Genomic DNA, 23,807 nt, shown 5'->3' on the forward strand with positions numbered 1-23,807 from the left:
GCAATGGGTAATATGAAAGGGACCAATGAATTGGCACGAGAGCTTGTGGGAGTCGGTACGCAGAGGCAGATATTGGGTGAATAGCTAGATATTGTTCCCAAGCCAGAGTAGTCTGGATGCTGATGGCAATTAAATTGTGGTAACCCAGGAAAGAAATGACTGGGGTGTGGAACTGACAAATCCCTAACTTGGTTTTTGAGGAGATGCTGAAGATTTAGTCCATGATGGACATGGTCTAGGGGGTCCTTGGAGAGGACGAGGATGTCAGTGAGGTAGATGAACACACACCTGTGTAGCATGTCTCATTAATGAATGAAGGCCTGCAATACGGCTGCACCGCTGGAAAGAATGAAAGGCATCACCAAGCATTCGCGGTGGCCAGTGAGTGTTATGAATGCTGTCTTCCACTCTTCCTCCTGGCGGATGCAAATCAGGTTGTGCACACTCCAGAGATCCACTTTGGGAAGATCTGGACCTCATTAAGTGTTTTGAATGTACTATCCATCAAGGGGAGAGGGTAACAGTTCTTGATGCAGATTTGGTTCAGTTCACGATGAAGACACCCATTTTTTCCTTTTGACAAAGAAGAATTCTGCACTGACTGGGGACTGTGATGGTTGAATGAAGCTGCGCTGAAGCGCTTTGGTGATGTAGTCATTTATGGCTTGGATCAAGAGAGAGATGACAAAAGCAATCCTGGTTCAGTCCACAGAATAGAGGTGCAAGATATACTAGGACAGAAAGTTGAGGCATCAGGTTGGGGATCCATTGAAGCATTAAGGAGGAGAGAAGGAGAGTAAGAAGGAGAGAAGGACAACTGATGACCTTGGGGAGGGGAGGTGCCTGTGAGGAGGTCAATAGTGCAGTGGTGTGGTCCGTCAATGGCCGTGAAGCAGAAGGGATGAGAGATTGGCTTGGTAGGGAGTGCACACACAGAGTCCTGTCCAGAAAGTAGCCTGCTGCACTGGAATCCACCTGTGAATGTAGAGTCGTCAGGGTGTGGTGGTGGGGGGGTGGGGTGTGAAGGAGGCGGGGGATAAAGATAGAGATACAGGAGAGGAGAGGAGAGAGAGGCGGGCTATGGTGCTGGAATGAGGAACAGTGGACAGCTTACCAGCTAGAAAGCCCCTTGTCTCTACCTGGTGGCACCATTCTCTCAGACGTATTAGGCATTTGTTGCATGGGTGATCAGCTGCTCCGCAGTAAGTGCACAAGTTGTTTCTCCACCGAAGTTTGCACTTTTGGGGGTTGCTAAGGGAGCATAGGTTCTGGAGGTAATGCTGATGAGGGTTCTGCAGCCGGAAATGGTTCTGGGAATAGAACTAGGGTTCTGGCTAGTGATCTGGAGGGTCATTCCTCAAGGTGCATGTTAATACTGAGGGTGAGAATGATGAGGCTTTCAAGGTCAGTGGGCATCTCCCCGGTAGACATCTTGTCCTTCAAGCTCCAAAAGACCATGATGGTTATGGGCCAGCAGTGTTTCTGCATGCCAACTGCACTCTGCCGAATTCCATGGTGTGATCCAGCGAGTGTAAGCCTTGACACAGGTGAAGTATCTAATCCGCTGCTTCCCTTCTACTTCCTGGATCATCAAAAACTCGGCACCTGTCAGTGGTGAATTCCTCATATTTACCGTAGCCGGTGGTTTTACTGTCCCAGTTTGAACTTGCCCAGTCAAGAGAGAGGTGACAAAGGCAATCTTGGCTCAGTCCAGAAAATACAGAGATGGCTGCAGCCTGAGGAGCGAGATAGACTAGGACAGAAAGTTGAGGCATCAGGTTGGGTATTCATCGAAGCATTCAGGCACCAGATTCCAGAGCTCCAAGAGAGAAGGTTGACTGGCATGGGGTTGTTGTAACAAGACAAAGAGTTGATTGCACAGTGGTAAGCAAATAAAAGGTCAATGGTTTCCAACTGTTTCTGGATCGTGTACCTGTATCGGCGGATGGCTTCCTTTAGGCGACCAAACTCTGCCAAGTCAATCAATGATTCACTTGTCCTATCAGGAAATGTAGAGGAGGCTTCACCTAAATGCAGAACAGTGGAGACGATTTAGCAATAAGCGATCACTTTAATAAGAGCTGGGTTTAAATAGGCTGCAGGTGATGAACTAGAAACGAGTGGCATAATACTCCTGTTAGCTGGGTGGAGACTGAGAGGTCTGCCATACCCGTCCTTGCATCCCCTAATTCTGGCTTCTTTCCCCTTCCTTTTCAGTCCTGATGAAGGGTCTTGGCCCAAAACAACTGATTATTTGTTCCTTTCTACAGATGCTTCCTGATTTGCTGAGTTCCTCAACATGTTTTTATATGTATTTCCAACATCTGCAAATTCTCTTGTATTTGACTTATTTTGGTGCAGTAATGATTTGATGCTTCTGATATTTTACATTACCACAACCTTGGTTAACTGGTGATTAACATCTGAGTGGGTGAATCCTACTTCACAATGGTGATCACATTTTAATAGTAGCTCATTGACTCTAAACACTGGAACATCCTCAGAGAAATGTGAAAGGTGCCGTGTAAAATCTGGATTTTTTTCTCGGGTGAAAAACAGTGAGCCATAGAAGTCATTTGGGAGCTTCACCAGCAAACTTACAATGGGAACTCCAAAGGGAATCTAGATGAATCTCAGAAATAAAGGCATTGGTATTGGTAAGGGCTTTCATTTGCCTTAATTTACAGTGCAACTTGGAACCTCACGTACAAGACAAGTCAATTTACCTCAACCTACAAGGCAGATACTCCTTACATTGGGATTTACAACAGGTGAGTCCGAACAGAGAAGCCCCGTACGCTGACTAGGGGAAGGCATTAATGTCCAAGTGCAAGGAAATGCATTATTCAAAGATAAGAGACCTTGTGGCCACTCTGACGTGAGTGATTCAGAGCCAGATTAACAACCAAAAGCAGATAAAAGGATCAAGCTTCTGGGCCTTTGCAACGTACTTATTAGATGTCCACCCAACTTCAGAAGGGATCACTGCTGAAGGTCAATAATTGATGCAAAGCCCTCAGAACCATTAGGATCAAGTCACAAGAAATATTGGCCCAGTGTTCTCAGAAATATAAAAATATCCTGTCGGGGAGGGGAGACACTGGTACAGCTGGAAACCACTGATACACTGCTGACAGCAGCTCTGTGGTGAATTTGACTGTAGTTATATTTCTTACAATTAACAAATACTGTTCTAATACTCCCTTAAAATGGGCTATTGAATTTTCCAGAACTATTGGAAAACAGACTAATTCAACTTTAAGACACTTGACTATTAAGAAAATCCAAAAAGATGGGGGGGGGGGGGAAGCATTAAATAGTTAACTCAAAATACTAAACTCAAATTATTAGAGGATTTTAAATCAGTATTAAAAATGGAACAGAGTATTACAACATATGAAGATTTCTGTGAATCATAACTGGGCAATTGGATAATAAGTAGTCTCTGTGCATAAAGAAAATGAGAGTTTTACTGTCAATTGGAATCTCAACAATTTCATTTATTAAAAATTCCTAATCTGTAAGTAATGCAATTCTATTTCTGAATTTTATTCATTGGTATCTGACTCTAGACCTCAATTGTCCCAGTGAGATTTTCATCATCTGAAATACCTTTTGGCTTTTTTGGAATGAATGTATAAGCCCTGTTCCTATCAAAACTGATATCTGAATAATTACTTTGCAATGAATGTCTGCTGGAGCTGAGGAACTCTCTCATGGCTCACAGTACATGCACAAATGGTGTAAAATGCTGACACAGCACAGAAATATACATAGAACATACTTCTCTCTACCGGCACAGAGAGATCACAGGCCCAATTTTAATTAAAGACCATAAGTTGCATCCACTTTTTATACATATGCGATAGCTGTACCTGCACCTGTGATAACTCATCTTTTTAAATCAGTACAGGATATGAATCATTTGTATTGCATAATCACCCAATTAAGAGATGCACTACATTTTCTCTTTCCTAGTTTGAAGGGTTAAAACACTTAAAGGGTTGACGGTGGATATGCAATGGCAAGCATTTAAAGGTTGCATGGATGAACTACAACAATTGTTCATCCCAGTTTGGCAAAAGAATAAATCAGGGAAGGTAGTGCACCCGTGGCTGACAAGGGAAATTAGGGATAGTATCAATTCCAAAGAAGAAGCATACAAATTAGCCAGAAAAAGTGGCTCACCTGAGGACTGGGAGAAATTCAGAGTTCAGCAGAGGAGGACAAAGGGCTTAATTAGGAAGGGGGAAAAAGATTATGAGAGAAAACTGGCAGGGAACATAAAAACTGACTGTAAAAGCTTTTATAGATATGTGAAAAGAAAAAGATTGGTTAAGACAAATTTAGGTCCCCTACAGACAGAAACAGGTGAATTGATTATGGGGAGCAAGGACATGGCAGACCAATTGAATAATTACTTTGGTTCTGCCTTCACTAAGGAGGACATAAATAATCTTCCGGAAATAGTAGGGGACAGAGGGTCCAGTGAGATGGAGGAACTGAGCGAAATACATGTTAATAGGGAAGTGGTGTTAGGTAAATTGAAGGGATTAAAGGCAGATAAATCCCCAGGGCCAGATGGTCTGCATCCCAGAGTGCTTAAGGAAGTAGCCCAAGAAATAGTGGATGCATTAGTGATAATTTTTCAAAACTCTTTAGATTCTGGACTAGTTCCTGAGGATTGGAGGATGGCTAATGTAACCCCACTTTTTAAAAAAGGAGGAAGAGAGAAACCAGGGAATTATAGACCGGTTAGCCTAACATCGGTGGTGGGGAAAATGCTAGAGTCAGTTATCAAGGATGTGATAACAGCACATTTGGAAAGCGGTGAAATCATCGGACAAAGTCAGCATGGATTTGTGAAAGGAAAATCATGTCTGACGAATCTCATAGAATTTTTTGAAGATGTAACTAGTAAAGTGGATAGGGGAGAACCAGTGGATGTGGTATATTTGGATTTTCAAAAGGCTTTTGACAAGGTCCCACACAGGAGATTGGTGTGCAAACTTAAAGCACACGGTATTGGGGGTAAGGTATTGATGTGGATAGAGAATTGGTTGGCAGACAGGAAGCAAAGAGTGGGAATAAACAGGACCTTTTCAGAATGGCAGGCAGTGACTAGTGGGGTACCGCAAGGCTCAGTGCTGGGACCCCAGTTGTTTACAATATATATTAATGACTTGGATGAGGGAATTAAATGCAGCATCTCCAAGTTTGCGGATGACACGAAGCTGGGCGGCTGCGTTAGCTGTGAGGAGGATGCTAAGAGGATGCAAGGTGACTTGGATAGGTTAGGTGAGTGGGCAAATTCATGGCAGATGCAATTTAATGTGGATAAATGTGAAGTTATCCACTTTGGTGGCAAAAACAGGAAAACAGATTATTATCTGAATGGTGGCCGATTAGGAAAAGGGGAGGTGCAACGAGACCTGGGTGTCATTATACACCGGTCATTGAAAGTGGGCATGCAGGTACAGCAGGCGGTGAAAAAGGCGAATGGTATGCTGGCATTTATAGCGAGAGGATTCGAGTACAGGAGCAGGGAGGTACTACTGCAGTTGTGCAAAGCCTTGGTGAGACCACACCTGGAGTATTATGTGCAGTTTTGGTCCCCTAATCTGAGGAAACACATCCTTGCCATAGAGGGAGTACAAAGAACGTTCACCAGATTGATTCCTGGGATGGCAGGACTTTCATATGATGAAAGACTGGATGAACTAGGCTTATACTCGTTGGAATTTAGAAGATTGAGGGGGGATCTGATTGAAACGTATAAAATCCTAAAGGGATTGGACAGGCTAGATGCAGGAAGATTGTTCCCAATGTTGGGGAAGTCCAGAACGAGAGGTTACAGTTTGAGGATAAAGAGGAAGCCTTTTAGGACCGAGATTAGGAAAAACTTCTTCACACAGAGAGTGGTGAATCTGTGGAATTCTCTGCCACAGGAGACAGTTGAGGTCAGTTCATTGGCTATATTTAAGAGGGAGTTAGATATGGTCCTTGTGGCTAAAGGGATCAGCGGGTATGGAGGGAAGGCTGGTGCAGGGTTCTGAGTTGGATGATCAGTCATGATCATTCTGAATGGTGGTGCAGGCTCGAAGGGCCAAATGGCCTACTCCTGCACCTATTTTCTATGTTTCTATGTTTCTAAGCATATATTGCTCATATATTCTACCTGGACTTTCTACACTGGTTAGAGGTGGCTCTAGAAGTTTGCTCACGAAACGTTTTAATTATATGCCATTGGATGGTATGGTTCTCATCACATGACTTTGAAAAATGCTACTGCATCTGCCATTTATTTTTCTCATGGCTTTGTACTAACAGCTGTAATGTGTTCCGTGAATGAGGAAGCAACTCTTTGGCAAGAAAAGGGGGAAAACCTTCCACGGGTAAGATGGGAACACTGAGGCAAAAGGACAATATATAGGACTTTGATTCTATCAGTAACTAAGGGCAGCTCACTGAAGATGCACTAGTAGCAATGTGGAGAATGTGCTGAGCCACCTCTGCTCCATCCGCCAAAAGCGGGATTTCCCGGTGGCCAAACATTTTAGTTCCTATCCCCACTCCCATTTAGACATTTTGGTTCGTAGCCTCCTCTTCTGCCAAGATGAGGCTTCTTGCAGGGTCGGGGAGAGGAACATCTCACATTCTGTGTAGGTAGCCTCCAACTTGATGGCATGACTTCTCCTTCTGACAAAAAAAACCCTCTCCCTTCTCTTTCCTTCTATTCCCGACTCTGGTCTCTTACCTCTTCTCCTCACCTCCGCTTGGTGCCCCACCATCTTCCCTTTCTCCCATGGTCCACTCCCCTTTCCTATCAGATTCCTTCTTTTCCACCTTTTACCTTTTCCACCCACCTGGCTTCACCGGTCACCTTCTAGCTGGTCCTCCTTCCTCTCCTCCCATGGTTTTATTTTGGCATCTTCACCCTTTCTTTCCAGTCCTGAAGAAGGATCTTGGCCTGAAACCTCGACTGTTTATTCATAGACGTTGCCTGACCTGTTGAGTTCCGCCAGCACTCTGTACGTGTTGTTAATGTGACGACTAACAGTGAAGTACATCATTGTGTCAACAACCAACACAGTCTGTTGATGTGCTGGAGGCGTACTGCAAGTCCAAATCTTGTCGTGGTTCCAGTGCCAACATGGCATGCCCACATTTACTTTAGTCTTTTGGAATTTGAGGGGAAACCAGAGCACCCGGAGGAAACCCACATGGTCACAGGGAGAACGTTAAAAACTCCTTGCAGAAACCATGGCCAGAATTCCTCTGAACTCGTATGTTAACAGTGTAACCAGTCCTGTTACTGTTATCTACTCGATGCACCCAATATGCCTTTGTATTTCTTCTTTTCAAATGTTTCTTCCACTTCTTCTGATATATATCTTATCTACCTTGATTCTCAAGACAGTTGCCCACTCTTTAGTGACCCTTGATTTCATCCATCTCTCACAATTTCAGATCTGTCCCCAATTATAAACCGCAAATTTCATAGTCTCCCTTATCGCAAATGCCAGCAATTCCGAAGCCTTCTAATTTCCAACCTACGCTCCACCTGGGCCAAACACAGTGATGGCTCTTTCAGGCAGAGACATAACTAACACTGTGGAATTAAGAGCAATCCCTTGCAATCTTAAAGGGCTAGGGTGGGAGAAGAAATAGAGCGATTTCCAGAATAGACTGGGCGAGAATTACATCTTGCTGATCTTGTTCATGCTTTCCCAAAAAGCTTCTCTATCATTCTGCATTATGGAATTTCCTTCTCATTTCTGTTAGAAAGTTATTATAAACCCTTGTCCAGGACTGACGGACGTGAACAAAAGGAACATCAAAGAGAAGCAGAGGTAGTACAGGCGTCAGGCACGACACTGAATCATGTCCATTCCCTTGTCCAAATGTCATTGCCAATCAACCCCACTTCCCTTTAAAACATGGGGAAGTCTCGTTCGTGCATGCAAACATTGTGGAAGATTTAAGATGATAGGAAATATAAGAGGCTGAATTATAGGAGGTAAATATATATCATAATTAGAATGCAGCTTGATATATATTTACAACCTTTTAAACGTTGAGTTAATTTTTAATGTGCTCGTGAGTTTTAACAAGACTGGGTTGCAGGTTGTTAAAGACTAATAATTTCTGCACTGTTCCATTTTCTTTTCGATTATTTAGCAACCGACACTGACAAAAGCTTTATTTTTGCAACCTCTGCACCACTGATAAGTTAAATAAGCTGCTCTGTGAGCAGTTTCCCTTCTTACAAATTACTACTGGTTTGGGTAACTAAACACACTAGTTTCATGATAAGGATCTGGATCGACTAAAAGCTAATGAGTTGGGAAGTCTCTTTATATTGTTTGCTTGGTTAGGCTGGTGGCATTCATCCTTCGGAATCTTACAAAGTCACCCTTCAGGCATTGCTGTTAAATCTTAGATTCAGTGCTTGTTTCAGCAGACAGAAAGAACCCCCTTGCCTCGTCAATGTTCTTCCCTCAGCCAACAATGAAAATCAATTACTTGAAGTGTTTTATCCTTTACAGTACTTTTCTACATATAGTCACATTGAAATTTTCCTATATGATGACAATAACACACTTGAAAGTGACATAACAACCAAATGCTGTTACCTTGCACTTCTGAAAAACGGATCCTCGAATGAGAATGCCTCTGGAAAATTTGCTATAGTTTGTCTATCACTAATCGCTCCTCAACTGAGGAGACATTTAATAGTCAACCACATTACGGGTCTGGACCGGATGAGGATGTTAGATTTCCTCCCCTGAAGGAAATTAATGAACCAAATGATTTTGACACATTCCATTTATTACATAACTACTGTAACTGACTTTAACTATTTGTTAAGTTCTTGATTTAATTAATCACTTAAGAAGCTGAAATCTTTCAATATGTGCAGCAGGGTGTTGGAAATCTTTTACCAGTCTGTTGAAGCAAGTGCAGTCTTCTTTACTGCTCCCTCAACATAAAGCAGCGTCGGTGCTGGTGATGCAAAAAAAGACTAAATCAACTTATTAAAAAAGCTGGATCTGTCCTTGGCTACAATCTGGACTCTTTTGAGTTAGTGGTGGAGAGGAGATCACTAAACAAACTGTTATCCATTATGGGCCAATCAGGCACATCCTCTCCATGACCTACTGAATAAGCAGTGGAGCAGCCTTTCAAACAACCTCATTTAGCTCCGCTGTCACAAGAATCGTCACAGAAAATCTTTCCTACCAAATGCATTATGCATATACAATTCATCTCTGTGCGCCAGAACACATCATAGTACAATAGTCTCTGATTTATTATTTTGCACATTATTGCACATTGGTACATTATTGTGTATATTATCAGTCTGTATTTTATTGTCAGCTAAGTCTGCACACTGCTAAGTGTGTTTTTAAATGTTGGTGCTGTAATGAAAGAATTTCCCCCTCGGAATCAATAAAGTATTTATTATTATCATTATTATTAAATCCTCAGCTGCTGTGGTGGGTCTTGAACCCATGACTGGAACATTGCTTTAGTGCTTTGGTTGTTTCAAAATTCAAAATAAATTTATTATCAAAGTACATGTATGTTACTATATATTACTGAAATTCATTTTCTTGTGGGCACTAACAGTAAAAACAAATAAACACAATATCAGTGAAAAACTGCACACAAAGATGGACAAACAACTAATGTGCAAAAGACAACAAACGGCATAAATACAAAATGAGAAAAAACATAATAATAAATAAACATAAATAAGCAATAAATATCGAGAACATGAGTTGTAAAGTTCTTGTAAGTGAGTCGATAGGTTATGGAATCAGTTCTTCTCACTGCTGTTATCAGGAAGGAGGTACAGGAGCCTCAGGTCCCACACCACCAGGTGGGTTGGGGTGAGTGAAGTTATCACCTCTGGTTCAAGAGCCTGATGGCTGAGGAAGACAATTGTTCTTGGACCTAGCGGTGTGGGACCTATCATCCTTCCTGATGATAGCAGTGAGAAGAAAGCATGGCTTGGATGGTGGAGGTCTTTGGTGATGGATGCTGTTTTCCAGTATTAGTGCTCCTTATAGACCAGCTCATTGATGGGGAGAGCTTTACCCGTGATGTACTAGGCCATATCCATTACTTTTTGTAGGGTTTTCCATACCAAGCCATGATGCAACAGATCAGTATACTCTCCACATATCTACAGAAGTTTGACAAAGTTTTAGATAGATAGATAGATAGATATACTTTATTGATTCCGAGGGAAATTGGGTTTCGTTACAGCCGCACCAATCAAGAATAGAGCATAAATATAGGGATACAAAAACCACAAACAATTAAGCAACAGAATGCAAACTATGCCAGATGGAAAATAAGTCCAGGACCAGTCTATTGGCTCAGGGTGTCTGACCCTCCACGGGAGGAGCTGCAAGTTCGATGGCTACAGGCAGGAACGACCTCCCGTGGAATGTGGCCAAAGTCCAACAGTAAAAAGTTCAGTATCCAATCTACAAACACGTTCCTCGATCATAATATGACCCGGATTGCACCATCTGTTGTTAACCAGAACAGTAAGCACCGAACTCTTTCACTCTTACCGCTCTCAGTGCACTTCCGGTCAGCTGAAACAGTCTGGAAGTCGTCCATGGAGAAGTTTTGATCGGGTATGTCCTCCTGCAGCCCCGTTCCAGAAAAACAGATAACATTGCACTCCCGAAATGTTCTCTGACTCCTGGCTAGCGCCATCAACTCGTCCATTTTATTACCCACTGAACTCCTCTTCTCCATAAGTCTCTGTTGTCTCGGCCCGGTCCTCTTTCCTCGACTTTGTGATCCCCCTCTGCATCCTCTGTGTGTTTTCCTCCAGGTTTCAGCAGGGGTGTCCGTTGCTCTGCTCGCTAAACTGGCCAGCATTAACGCAAACAGCTGGTCCTTGGAATGAACAATGCGACCATGCTTCTGTCCCGTGTGTCGGGATGTAACTATTTCCAGCGCTAAAAACCCAAATAAAACCCTACCAGCATGTTAGAGTGGGTGCAGCTTCAACGCATTACCGTGAAATAAAATACAAAAAATAACGTAAGTTAAAAAGTAAGAGGAAAAAGTAAGAATACTGATCGGGAACGGCTGTCACAGGCTGCATGTGCAAACGGCGCATACGCACTAAATGACACACTGAACCTTCACAAACTTCTAAGAAAGTAGAGGCGCTGCTTTGAAATGGACTTATATGCTGCACCCAGGACAGATGTCTGGTAACTTCACCAGCTTAGCATATCTAAAGAAAATTAGCCCCCTCTTGTAAATTTACTTTTCTAATAAATTGTACCCACCTGTTTCCAAGTTAGCCCATTGCTTTGCTTTGCTTTGCTTTTAGTTTAGTTGCATGGTGGGGTTTTTTTTGGGGGTCTTTTTTTGGGTTTTTTATTTCTTTTTCTCTATTGATATATATATATATATATATAAAAAAATTAGTATACTATTATTTTATGTTTAAATTGCACTGTTTGTATCAATTTTTTCTTCTGTATTAATATCTCCTGTAATTTCTAACAGTGTATTAGTGCCTTTATGGTTTACTCTTTGTATACTTATTCAATAAAAAGATTTAAAAAGAAAAGAAAAGAAATTGTACCCAACACAACCAGAACTTTATCTTTCTTAAGTGAACAAGAAAACTATATTTTCACATCTTTTAGACAAAATTAGGTCAGATGAAATCAGAAGAGCTGCATGGAGATTGCTAGGTTCAATTATCAATGAATTATGCCAAAGGATGGTTACAGTTTTTGTTCACCAGGTATACCTTCCACCTATAAAAGGTGTAAAACAGCTACTGTGAAGGCCAGGACTCAATCCACCATATTGGGTATTACAGAAAAGTAATAGGAAATCTTCCAGTGAAAATGCATCGCATGTACAACTTTTGCTGAATGTGCTGTATGCTAGGCTTTAGCCCTAGGTTCACCCTAGATACCTATTTCATGGGTTATGCATGCAGACAAGCATAAATTGCCAATGATCTAATCCTTGATTCCTATGGAAAAGGAAGCAATTGGACCATACACCTATTCACTCAGTTTTTTGTGAATTCAACCATAGTCAAGCATTGCTGCATCTTCCCATATAAAGGAATGAGATTGATTTTTTTGTCTTGCTTACTCAAGCAGTGAGGTAGTGGTGCAGTTTTCTTCCAGCCTATAGAAGCTAATCAGTCAATATTCTGTTGAAATGCAAGATGACTATGTTCGTTTGGCACTTGCTGCCCGAAGTCATTTCATTAAATTTTTTTCACGCAAGGCGACTTGCACGTCAACAGTGTTGTTAAGATTTGAAGACAGTGCCCAGAGGTGAAAGGAAATTGTGTCAGTTCACTCCCAAGGACTATTCACAGGTGAGGGCTCGATAATGAGATAAAATTCAATGCTACCACTTAAGATTCATATTCACGTTCAGATTCAGATTTATATATCACATGTACATTGCAACATACAGTGAAATATATCATTTGCATTAACAACCAGCACAACTTAGCGTGTGCTGAGGGCAGCCTGCAAGTGTCACCATACCCTCCAGCACCAACACAGCACAGTCATCATGTTCACAGAATACACAAGCAATAACAATAGCATAAAGCCACCCCTTACTTCCCTCATACCCACCAACCCACCCCTGTGCACACACAGACATTAAGAGGCTACAATCTATTTGTGCTTGTCATGTTCTTCTAAAAAATAGAACAATACTACTTTTCCCTTATTTTATAATTCTCCTCGGATGAATATGCAGATAAATAAAAACTTTGCTCATTATGAAGAAGTGCAGTTTTGCAACAGAACCCAAGGAAGAGCAGAATAAATTGCCAGTGTCGTCCCATCCTGACCTATTTGCTCCATTGACCCCGGTAGCGTCTCACCTGTATACTCTGCAGTGAACATGGAGAAACATAACAAGCAGGGCAGTGTAAACTCCTGCCAGCTCCTCCAGCCTGCACTATCATTTAAATCTCTGTGGCCATAGCACCATTTTCCCATTCTATTGCCATAAGCCTCGACTCTTTAGTAGCGCAAGTGTTTGTCAGTCTCTGCAATGGATCCACCTCCACTCCTATCTGGGGTAGAGATTTCTAAGAAGTCATAAAACTCAGAGAAGAAATTCTTCCTCAGCCCTTTCCTAATTGGAGTACCACTTATGTTGAAAATGTCCTTCCTGGTTCTGAATATCTCCATGAGGGAAAACATGCCCCTAGCCTGTGAATCCTTCAGTTTTTTCTATACAGCATCAACTTTTGCTCTTCCAAAAGTATTAGCCCAACCACTCAACCTTCCTTCATATGTCAGGTATATCCTCGTCAGCCTTCTCTGAACTGTCTCCAATACATGTATGGCTTTGCTTAAATTTGGACTTCAAAATGGTACGTGATGTTCACCAGCACCCTGTAAGGTTGTGTCAGAACTCCCCTCCTTATCCCTTGCAATAAGGCCAGTATTCCATTAGCCTTGCTGCATCTGCAAACTCACTTTTTGTTTGCAAGTTCCCATCGTACCACATTGAGTTATAGATTAGCTTCATCTGAATGATTAATTACTTTTTCTTTCTTCTTTTCAAAATGGATAATTTCACATTTTCCCACATTATATCCCAGCATTATGACAACTTCTTGTCCACTCTTTTTTACCTTTGCAGTCTTTGTACATCATTCTCACAGCCTGCTAGCTCATCTGTTGCTATATCATCAGCAATGGTCCCTTCATCCAAATCATTAATATAGCTGTAGTATCATATAGAGCAACACAGTGGTACAATAACCTCATAGGTCCAGGTTCAATCCTGATCTCCACACCATTTATGAGGAGCTTGCACATTCTCCTGACATTCCATAATTTTGCATCAGGTGATTTAGTTTCCTCCTACATCCCAAAAATGAGCTCATGGTAAGTTCATTGGTTACTGCAAATTACCCCTAATGTCAACAATGACAGTGGAATCAGAACAGGGTTCTCTGTTTCTCTGCCTTTTACCCTGCTAATTTGTCCAGCACTTCCACCCCCCCCCCCAACTTATGGTACCACAATCATCTAAGGTGATCCTAAATAATTATTTAGAACCACTATTGTTTCTCTATTTTCCCAGCACATCCTCTCAGGGACCAATGTTTACTTTAGCTTCTCGCTTCCTTCTTACATACTTGGAGAAGATCTTTCCCCTTTTACATTATTCGATAATCTACTCTCATATTTTATCATTAACTACCCTTTGTGAGTTTTGAAATTTTTCCCAGTACTCAAACCTACAACTAATCTTCACTACATTATATGCTTATCTTCAATTTGATCCTATCCTTAACGTCCTGGATTATTTTCCTCCTCACTGGAATACATCTTTGCTGAGTTCCATACAAGTATCTGCTTATCTACAATCTTTCCTTTTGATATATTTTTCTGATCTACATTAATTAATTCTGCTCTGATACCATTGCAATGTCTTTATATGAGCTTCGTACATTAGCTTCAGACTGCAAGTCAATCACTCTGCAATGGATACCCTCGCCTTTGAATACTCCATGTTCCCTTTCCTACTGCTGACTCAAGACCACTCTAGCAACAACTGAAAACAGTAATTCTATTTGGTTGATAGTACAGCAATTTAGGGAAAAAAAGACTTAAGTGGCAACAATTGGTCAATACAGGATCATCACTGCTACTCATTGAGGACCCATTGAACAGAAATTGGCTGATTGAAAAGAAAACTACAAAATTGCTTCTTCATACCGTTTTTCAAGGTATCATGAGTTTCACAAACTATGGGAAGTGCACTACGGAGAACAGGTGGATTACTTTACAATTCTATTTTAACTTTAGTTCAATAAAGGTACCTGAAATTCAAAAGTCTGAGTAAAATTTAGAAAACAATTTTGCCTGGGAATTACATGGCCAACAATGTATGCCAATGGCATTCCCAGTGTGCCACTCGGAGGCTCTAAACCGTTTAAAGATACAGGACAATGGTTACCATATCAGTAGAATATCAACATGGTAAATGCTAAACCACAGATATTTTGGGCCATTGCTGCTTTACGAAAGGTTATAATTGTACCTTCAGTTGAGCGTTGTCTGTTCCAGGAAACTCCCTCTGATCCAGCTTCTTCCAGCGTTGCATGAACTTGGTAACAACGGGTCTACTGTAATCCACGATTTGGAATCCTGTTACATTTGCTCCTCCGTGCATAAATCTATCCAATGGGATATCCTTGAATCCCTGTAATTATGATAGGAACCATTATGTAAGACGTTCTTACTCATCTGCCCACATTAACTAATGGAGTATTCTAAGACTTCCTTGTTTTTTCTGGGATAAAAGGCTGAAATGTATGTATCCCTTGCTGGCAATTTGGAGGAGAATCAGCAGCAACACCCCTTTCCAGATTGTCATGAGACTCAATCCCAAGTTCTGGGATGAAGCTTTATCATGCTGGGCTGAGGGTCTGGATAAATTTCTCCTCTGGCCCCTCAGCTACAGTATATGCCAGCTGGAGTTCCTCCATTTACTTGAATGAGGCAGGTGTCATGGAAATAAATTGTGTTTAACTTAATTTATTTTAATTAATATTAACCATCTAATTAAATATTAAAGGCTGTATAAATATTAAAAGACTCTAAATATACACCAGGAAATTATAGGCCAGTGAGCCTGACATCAGTTTTGGGAAAGTTATTGGAAGGTATTCTCAGGGACTGGATATATTTGGATAGACATGGACTGATTAAGGATAGTCAGTGTGACTTTGTGCGTGGTAGGTCATGTCTAACCAATCTTATAGAGTTTTCCAAGGAAGTTACCAGGAAAGTGGATGAAGGCAAGGCAGTGGATGTTGTCTACATGGACTTCAGCGAGGCATTTTTGGCAAGCTCCCACATGGGAGGTTGATCATAAAGGCTTAGTTGCTCGCATTCAAGGTGAGGTAGTAAATTGGGTTCGACATTGGCTTGGATTAGGCACTGGAGTCCCGAAGAGGATGGAGAACACAAGCTGGTTCATGGAAAAGACCAGAAGTGGGGCATGGGGTCATGAAGGACTCCATTTCGAAGCAACGAGGAAGATTGAAGCATTGACGCAAATGTGGATCGGGATTCAGTGATCGCTACTGGGGCGACGATGGTCAGCAGCTGGATTGGGCGCATTCGGACCCAGCATGGCATTCACTTTCCATGGAAGGACAGAATTCGTGTGGCTGCTCTTCTTAAAGTGCTGACAGGAAGATGTTTTCGATATTCTGAGATTCATATGATTATTGAACTGTATTTTATATTGGTCTCCTTCAGTTTTTTGGTGCTTTCTTCCTGGTTGTGGCTGATTGACGGGTGGGTTAGTTTTTGTGTATGGGGGGGTGGGGGGTTTGCTGCCAGTGAGGGAGTCATGGATGTGATGTCATCCTTGCTGTTAGTTTTCTGCGGGGGAGGGAGTTGGGGATTTGATGCTATTGTCGCTGCCTTCTGCAGGGGAGGGAGTCGGGGATTTTAACTTATTGCCAGGAGGGTTGGGGGATTTGACGCCGTTGTCGCTTTTGTTTTATTTTGCAGAGGTGGGGAGTTTTGGGCTTGAGAGTTTTGTTTCTTTTTCTTTTTCATGTGGCGGGAATTAATATCTTTTCTTTCAACAAATCCCATGGTCTTTCTGTACTTCATGGCTATCTGGAGAAGACGAATATCAAAGTTGTATCGTACATGCATACTTTGACAATAAAATGAACCTTTGAATCTTTGTGGCAAAAGCCAGAGAGAGGGAGTAGATGGTTGCCTCGCTGACTGGTATGACTAGTGGTGTGCTGCAGAGAACGGTGCTGGGTCCATTGTTACTTTTTTGGGAAAAACTGAAACATTTGGTAGTTCTAGCCTTATATGACGAAGAAGAATCAATATTGAGGATCTGAAACTGCTTCTACAAAAGGCTTGATGAAGCCAGGTCTGAATGAAAGTTTACTGAGCTGGATCATGGTCAACTGGCCAACGTCATCTGCTTGTCTCCCATGTGGAGACAAGCAGATGTTGGTGTTTGTCATTTGGATGATAATATGGTTAACTGGATCAGCAAATTTGTGGAAGACACCGAGACTGGGGGTGTAGTGACAGTGAGGAGGGCTATCATGGCTTGCAGAGGGATCTGCATTAGCTGGACAAATGGGCTGAAAAACAGCAAATGGAATTTATTATGGACAAGTGCAAGGTTTTGCACTTCAGTAGGACCAACTAGGGTGGGTCTTATGCAGTGAATGGTAGGACACTGAGGCGTGTGGTAGAACAAGGTGATCTGGGAATACAGGTCCATAATTCATTGAAAGTGGCGTCACAGATAGATAGGGTCATAAAGAAAGCTTTTGGCTTTTATAAATCAATGAACTGAGTATAGGAGATTCGATGTTATGTTGAAGTTGTATAAGATGTTGGCGAGATGTAATTTGGAGTATTATGTGCAGTTTTGGTTACCTACCTCCAGGAAAGATGCAAACAAGGTTGAAAGAGTACAGAGAAAATTTACCAGGATGTTGCCGGGTCAGGAAGAACTGAGCTATAGGGAAAGATTGAATAGATTAGCACTTTATTCCTTAGAATATAAAAGATTGATAGGAGATATGATAGAGGTAAATACAATTATGAGAGGTTATAGATAGGGTAAATGCAAGAAGACTTTTTAACACTGAGATTGTGTGGAGACTACAACCAGAGGTCACGGCTTAAGGGTGAATGGTGAAAAAATCAAGGGGAACATGAGGAGAAACTTCTTCACTCAGAGCATCGTGAGAGTGTGGAATCAGCTGTCAGCACAAGTGATACATGCAAGCTCGATTTCAACGTTTAGGAGAAGTTTGATAGGTACATGGATGGAAGGAAGGGATATGGAAGGCTATGGTCCCGGTGCAGGTTGATTGGAGTAGATAGTTTAGATGTTTTTGGCGTTGTCTCGATGGGCCGAAGGGCCTGTTTCTGTGCTGTACTTCTCTGTGAGTCCATGACTCTATGACTGTATTAGATAATTATGTTAATTAAATATACTATTTCTTACTTTCTAAAAGTTAAATATCTTAATTATTATTTAATATGTCTGACTATCAAGGGAGTTTAATAAGGGTTGACAAAACTACTGCAGCATGATCTGTTCAAAGGTGTTGAGGTGGTTGGGGTGGGGCTTTAAGGTTTGCTGTCTGAGACCTGTTTTGCTGTTTGTGATCTGATCCAGCCACAAGAGCAGGGTCTCCAGCTCATCTAGATTTGCCTGAGCATAGAAGATTACTGTGGCTGCAAGGACCACATGGGAGATAAGCAGATGACGTTGGCCAGTTGACCATGATCAAGCTCAATAAACTTTCGTTCAGACCTGGCTTCGTTGAGCCTTTTGTAGAAGTATTTACAGATTCTTAACATTGATTCTTCTTCATCATATAAGGCTAGAACTGTCAAATGTTTCAGTTTTACCCACAAAAATAACGCAGAGAGCCTTTGGATTCAATCTGTCAATCAATAGACTCACTAACAGCAATAATTCACCAGATAGCTCTCAGGAATAGCAAAAGAAATTAACAGTATTCTCTTCTCCCATCCTATGTGCATTCAGTGCATTGGTTGTCGGTGTGCAAAGGTCCCAAATGAAAGTAGATCAATAGGGGTACAGGACAAGCCTGAATAAATGATCTCTTTAGTCTGTGGAGCTGTTGCGAGATTAAAATCATCCTTGACCTAAGCGGGCCAAGTAAGAGCAAGCATGAAAAATGGGGACTTTCCACATGACCCAAGAGCTGCAGGTGTGGTGTGACACAGCCCATGCTTCACCTGCCGGAGAACAGAGCCTGGTGGAAGGTATTGCTGGCACCAACTGACCAGCATTGAAATGTGGTAATTACCGGAGAGAAGTGTGAACTTGTTTGATTGCCACGAAGGAAGAAAACATTAAATAATTCAACACAGTGAGCTATAGGGAAAACATGTACTGCATCATGGTAGTTGCTTCAGAACAGCAAGAGGCGACCCAGAACGTGATTCTACCTCCTTCTTTAGTACTCTGCTTTTCTATTTAAATACATGAAGCAACTATGTTTTTGAAGTGAACTTATCTAACCCATACAATTTTAAAAGTGTTTATCTCATCGTGACTTTATTACTCTAGAGAAAAAGGGGCAAGTATTTTGAATTGCTTCTTACATATTCTGGTGTTAATGTGCAGTGTGGTCATTCTTTTTGGAATGAAAAGTTTTTCTCTAATTGGGCATTCATAGTTAACTCTATAAATATAACTCCATCAGTGACTAATAAAATCTTATTAATACCTATTTATTCTGGTACTGCTTTTAAAAAAGTTATTCATTAGATATTTCCCTTGTCAACGCAAGCGTTCATTAGCTTTCTCAATTTGACTTTTGAACTTGGTGTCCCATTGAGACATTCCAGGGGACAGGCTAGATTATTGCTGTAGCTCTGGAGCCACATGCAAGCAAGACTGGGGAAGAACAGTAGGCTGCTTTCCCTAGAGGACATTATGGAATCAGGTTGTTTTTTTTTAAATGTCAATCCAGTATTTTGAAGCTGACCGTTCCTGAAAATAGGTTTTTTTAACATTCTGAAATTGATCCAATTTAATTGAATTTAAATTTACCAGTCATTTTGGTGGTACCTGAGCTCAATTTTTTGGATTATCAGCCTGCTCCTTGGATTGATACTCTATTAATCACTATATCCCCATTATATACTTAAAATGCTAATAAGGTATTGGCTTTATGTGTGAACTCTTTCGTGAAGCCTTACTCACATTTTTCAGGGAACTTTGTACGTATATGAAACATTGCCACATTTGTCCTTCTGCATCCTGTATTTTTCTATTATATGTATTTCTTCTTTCCTCACTGTTCTTCTACAATGTAATGCCAAATATTTATTTATAGCTGGGCCATGTCAAAACCACAGCTTTAGCTCTTTGGCAATCTCCCTTCAACTACTCCAGCAGGAAGTTGACTGTTGCCACAAAAGGAGGAAATCATAAACCAAACTTTATTGAGACTGAACTTTTAAGATGAAGGTAGAAGATACTGCTACTGAATAGGTAGGTAATAATCCAGTGCTCACCAAGTTCGCTAGGATGTAATGGTATCCTCTGACGTGTTTACCGACACTTACAATCTAAACAGAAAGAAAATGTGCACAGACATTATTTATCAGCATGGAGTAACACAATTCAATATATAATACTAGTAACTGCTAAACAAGAATGCTTGAAGTTATGAATGAAGACTGTCCTGATATTTGGTGTTTCATTTTGGGAAGTGGAATTTCAATTTGGGATTGAGCTCCCTATTCCATGGGAATCTTATTTCAGGTTGAAAGTTGAAGGACAATCTTCCAGATCCCCACTACATCCCAGTAGCTGGCAGGGGCTATTCCCAATTGTATCATTTCCAAGAAAATTACATCCACATTATGCCCTGAAGCTCTAACTGCTCTCATGCATGCCCTGACTGTGGGCTCCCTACTCAGCTTTCTGAAAATACTTTAATAAGCTGAGGGAATCAACCCTAGAGGAAAGTGCTTACCTCGGGGGTTGGCCGAGAGCAATTAGTAAATGTCACTCCTCTCTTTGGTCACTTTGTAGGCTCAAGCTCCCCTACAAGGGCAGCCCCTGGCACAGGAATCTCTATTCACCCCTATTGCAGAGTGGGCACCATTGGCCACGTCCCAGGTGCTGGTAAGTGCAAGTACAGGTGGTAAGTACTTGATGGTCAGCATGGACATGATGGTTTGAAACCTGTTTCTGAGCTGTGTGATGGGTGGACAACACTCAGGCACTATTGGGCACATTTCTGCCCTTACACAGAATATCCATTTGATGCATATATATATATCTGTTATACAGAGGCTTGATGGTCCATTTTTCCTCTTTGACCTGTGGGGCCTGAGATAGAATGAGACAAGTGGTTTTATTAATACTGCAAAATCTATTTTGTATCCCATTAATGCCATGTCAGGTGGATTAATTACAGACCTTCCAAATGTCAGTCGCTTCTCACTTGACTATAAAATAGTGACCTATTGGAACATGTGTCACTTTTGAAAATGAGTATGACTCCGTATGTTTCAATGGCTTTGAAATCTATGCCACTCTTGCTGATTAGAAATGTCATTCCCACCACTCGGCAACGTTGATGGCTTTGTTAATTATATTCTCTTATTATTCTACAGTTAACATCGATCCCACTCCTTGCCAATGCATCCAGAAATAACTGGCTGACTGCTTTTACGGCTAGCTTGGCAGGGGGAAGGGACTGAGAAATATAGTGGCTGATGCTGCAGTCCAAATCGGTTAGGCTCAGCTGTTCTGCCTCTTGATGTGTGCAAAGCAGACTCGGTCAGGGAAAGCAGGGCTCCGAACCAAAAGTAAAGCTGAAATATTCTATGATAATATTGCACTGAGAAATGCTGAATTAAAGGGGTCTATGCAGATTAATATATTCTGCCCACAAGCCAAAATGATGCTCCTCTTGACACTCTGCACACAAGTACCTTTTCACAAGTGAGCAGCTCTGAAGTTACATAGGCCCACGACTATAATCAGCTATTTCTTTCCAGTATGCAAAGGAGAGAGATAGAAACATAGAAAACCTACAGCACAACACAGGCCCTTCGGCCCACAAAGCTGTGCTGAACATGTCCCTACCTTAGAACTGCCTAGGCTTTACCCATAGCCCTCTATCTTTCTAAGTTCCATGTAGCCATCCAGGAGTCTCTTAAAAGATCCTATCATTTCCACCTCCACCACCACCGCCGGCAGCCCATTCCATGCACTCACCACTCTTTACATAAAAAACTTACCCCTGACATCTCCTCTGTATCTACCTCCAAGCACCTTAAACCTGTGCCCCCTTGTGGCAGCCATTTCAGCCCTGGGGAAAAAGCCTCTGACTATCCACATGATTGATGCCTCTTATCATCTTATACACCTCTATCAGGTAACCTCTCATGTATAGTTTAAAACTGATTAGGAGGAAAACCCAAATGTCCTGGACTTTTATCATGGGGAAAATCAAGGAAGTAGGGAGGGAGGCAGAAGAAAGGAAGTTATAGGCCAATTAGTCCTGCAGAAGAGTCCCAGCCCGAAATGCGGACTACCTATTCATTTCCGTAGCTGCTGTCTGAGTGTCTCCAGCACTTTGTGTGTTGATAAGGAGTAGGCTGGATGTTCAGAACACACTTGCCAAGGTTTAGGTCAACTCAGCGTGCTTGCGTTATCATTTCTGAGAAGAGGGCTTCCCTCCACTCTACAGGGCCAGTTGGGAGGTAACCGACAAAGGGCACGTCTCCAACCCTGGCATTTATCAGCAGGATCAAAAAGGGCACTAAACCAGCACTAACACGGCTTGTGAAAACTGGTTCACCCAGTCAGGGTGACTCCAATTCCTTAAAATGAAATGGTGGACAAACTTAATAAGTATTTTGTGTTAGTCTTCGCGGTGGAAGGCACGAGCAGTATGCCTGAAATTCAAGAGTGTCAGGAGGCAGAAGTGAGTGTCGTTGCTATTACTAAGGAGAAGTGCTTGGGAAGCTGTAAGGGCTGAAGACAGGTAAGTCACCTCGACCAGACAAACTACACCCCAGGGTTCTGAAAAAAGTAGCTGAAGAGACTTTAAGAGGCATTAGAAATGATCTTTCAAGAATCACTAGATTGTGGAATAGTTTCAAATGACTAGAAAATTTCAAAAGTCACTCCGCTCTAAGAAGTGAAGGAAGCAGAAGAAAGGAAGTTAGAGGCCAGTTAGCCTGACTTCAGTGATTGGGAATACTTTGAAGTCTATTATTGAGGCTTAAGTTTTGGGGTACTGGGAGGCACAGGATAAAACAGGACAAAGTCAGCATGACTTTCCGGGGAAATCTTGCTTGATAAATCTTGCAATATTTTGAAGAAAAAACAAGCAGGATAGACAGAGGAGAGTCAGTGGATGTTGTATATTGGATTTTCAGAAGGCCTCTGACAAGGTGCCGCTCATGATGTTGTTAAACCAGATAAAAGTCCACGGTATTACAGGAAAGCTACCAGTAGGGGTAGAAGATCAGCTGACTGGCAGGAGGCAAAGAGTCAGAATAACAGGGGCCTATTCTGCTTGGCTGCTAGTGATCAACAGTGTTTCATAGGGGTTGGTAATGGGACCACTTCTTTTCACATTATATGTCAATGATTTGGATATCGGAATTGATGGCTTTGTGGCCAAGGCTGTAAATGATATGAAGACAGGCAGAGGAACAAGGAATCTGCAGAAGGACTTGAGACAGATTGGGAGAATAGGAAAGAAGTGGCAGAGGGAGTATAGTGTTGGGAAGCATATAGTCATGCACTTTGGTAAAAGGAATAAAAGTGTAGACTATTTTCTAAATGGGGAGAAAATTCAAAATTCGGAGATGCAAAGGGACTTGCACAGGATTCCCTAAAGGTTAACTTGCAGTTTGAGTCAGTGATAATTAAGTCAAATGTAATGTTAGCATTTACTTCGAGAGGACTGGCGTATAAGAGGAAGGATGTGATGCTGAGGCTTTATAGGGCATTGGTCAGATTGCACTTGGGAGTATTGTCAGCAATTTTGGGCCCCTGATCTAAGAAAAGACGTGTTGGCAATGGGGAGGGTCCAGAGGAGGTTTACAGCAATGATTCCATGAATGAAAGTTTCAGTGTTTGAGGACCATTTGATGGCTCTGGGCCTGTATTTGCTGGAGCTTAGAAGAATGCTGGGATCACCTTTTTGAAACCTATCGAATATTGAAAGGCCTAGATAGAGTTGATGTGAA

The 23,807-nt window shown here is 41.7% G+C and overlaps 1 protein-coding gene across 3 annotated transcripts in view; it reads right to left on the bottom strand.

The window, feature by feature from the left end:
* The window catches only part of LOC140200739 (glutamate receptor 4), a 242,521-nt gene that overhangs the window by 120,319 nt on the left and 98,395 nt on the right, over nt 1-23,807 (bottom strand). For all 3 annotated transcript variants that reach the window (XM_072264330.1, XM_072264329.1, XM_072264328.1), the window contains exons 5-6: nt 20,103-20,156; nt 15,088-15,249 (exon numbers count right to left, since the gene is read on the bottom strand). In XM_072264330.1, the coding sequence (XP_072120431.1) occupies nt 15,088-15,249; nt 20,103-20,156 (216 nt within the window). The remainder of the gene's footprint in view (nt 1-15,087; nt 15,250-20,102; nt 20,157-23,807) is intronic.

Source organism: Mobula birostris, chromosome 7 (assembly GCF_030028105.1).
Source record: "Mobula birostris isolate sMobBir1 chromosome 7, sMobBir1.hap1, whole genome shotgun sequence".
Lineage (NCBI taxonomy): Eukaryota > Metazoa > Chordata > Chondrichthyes > Myliobatiformes > Myliobatidae > Mobula > Mobula birostris.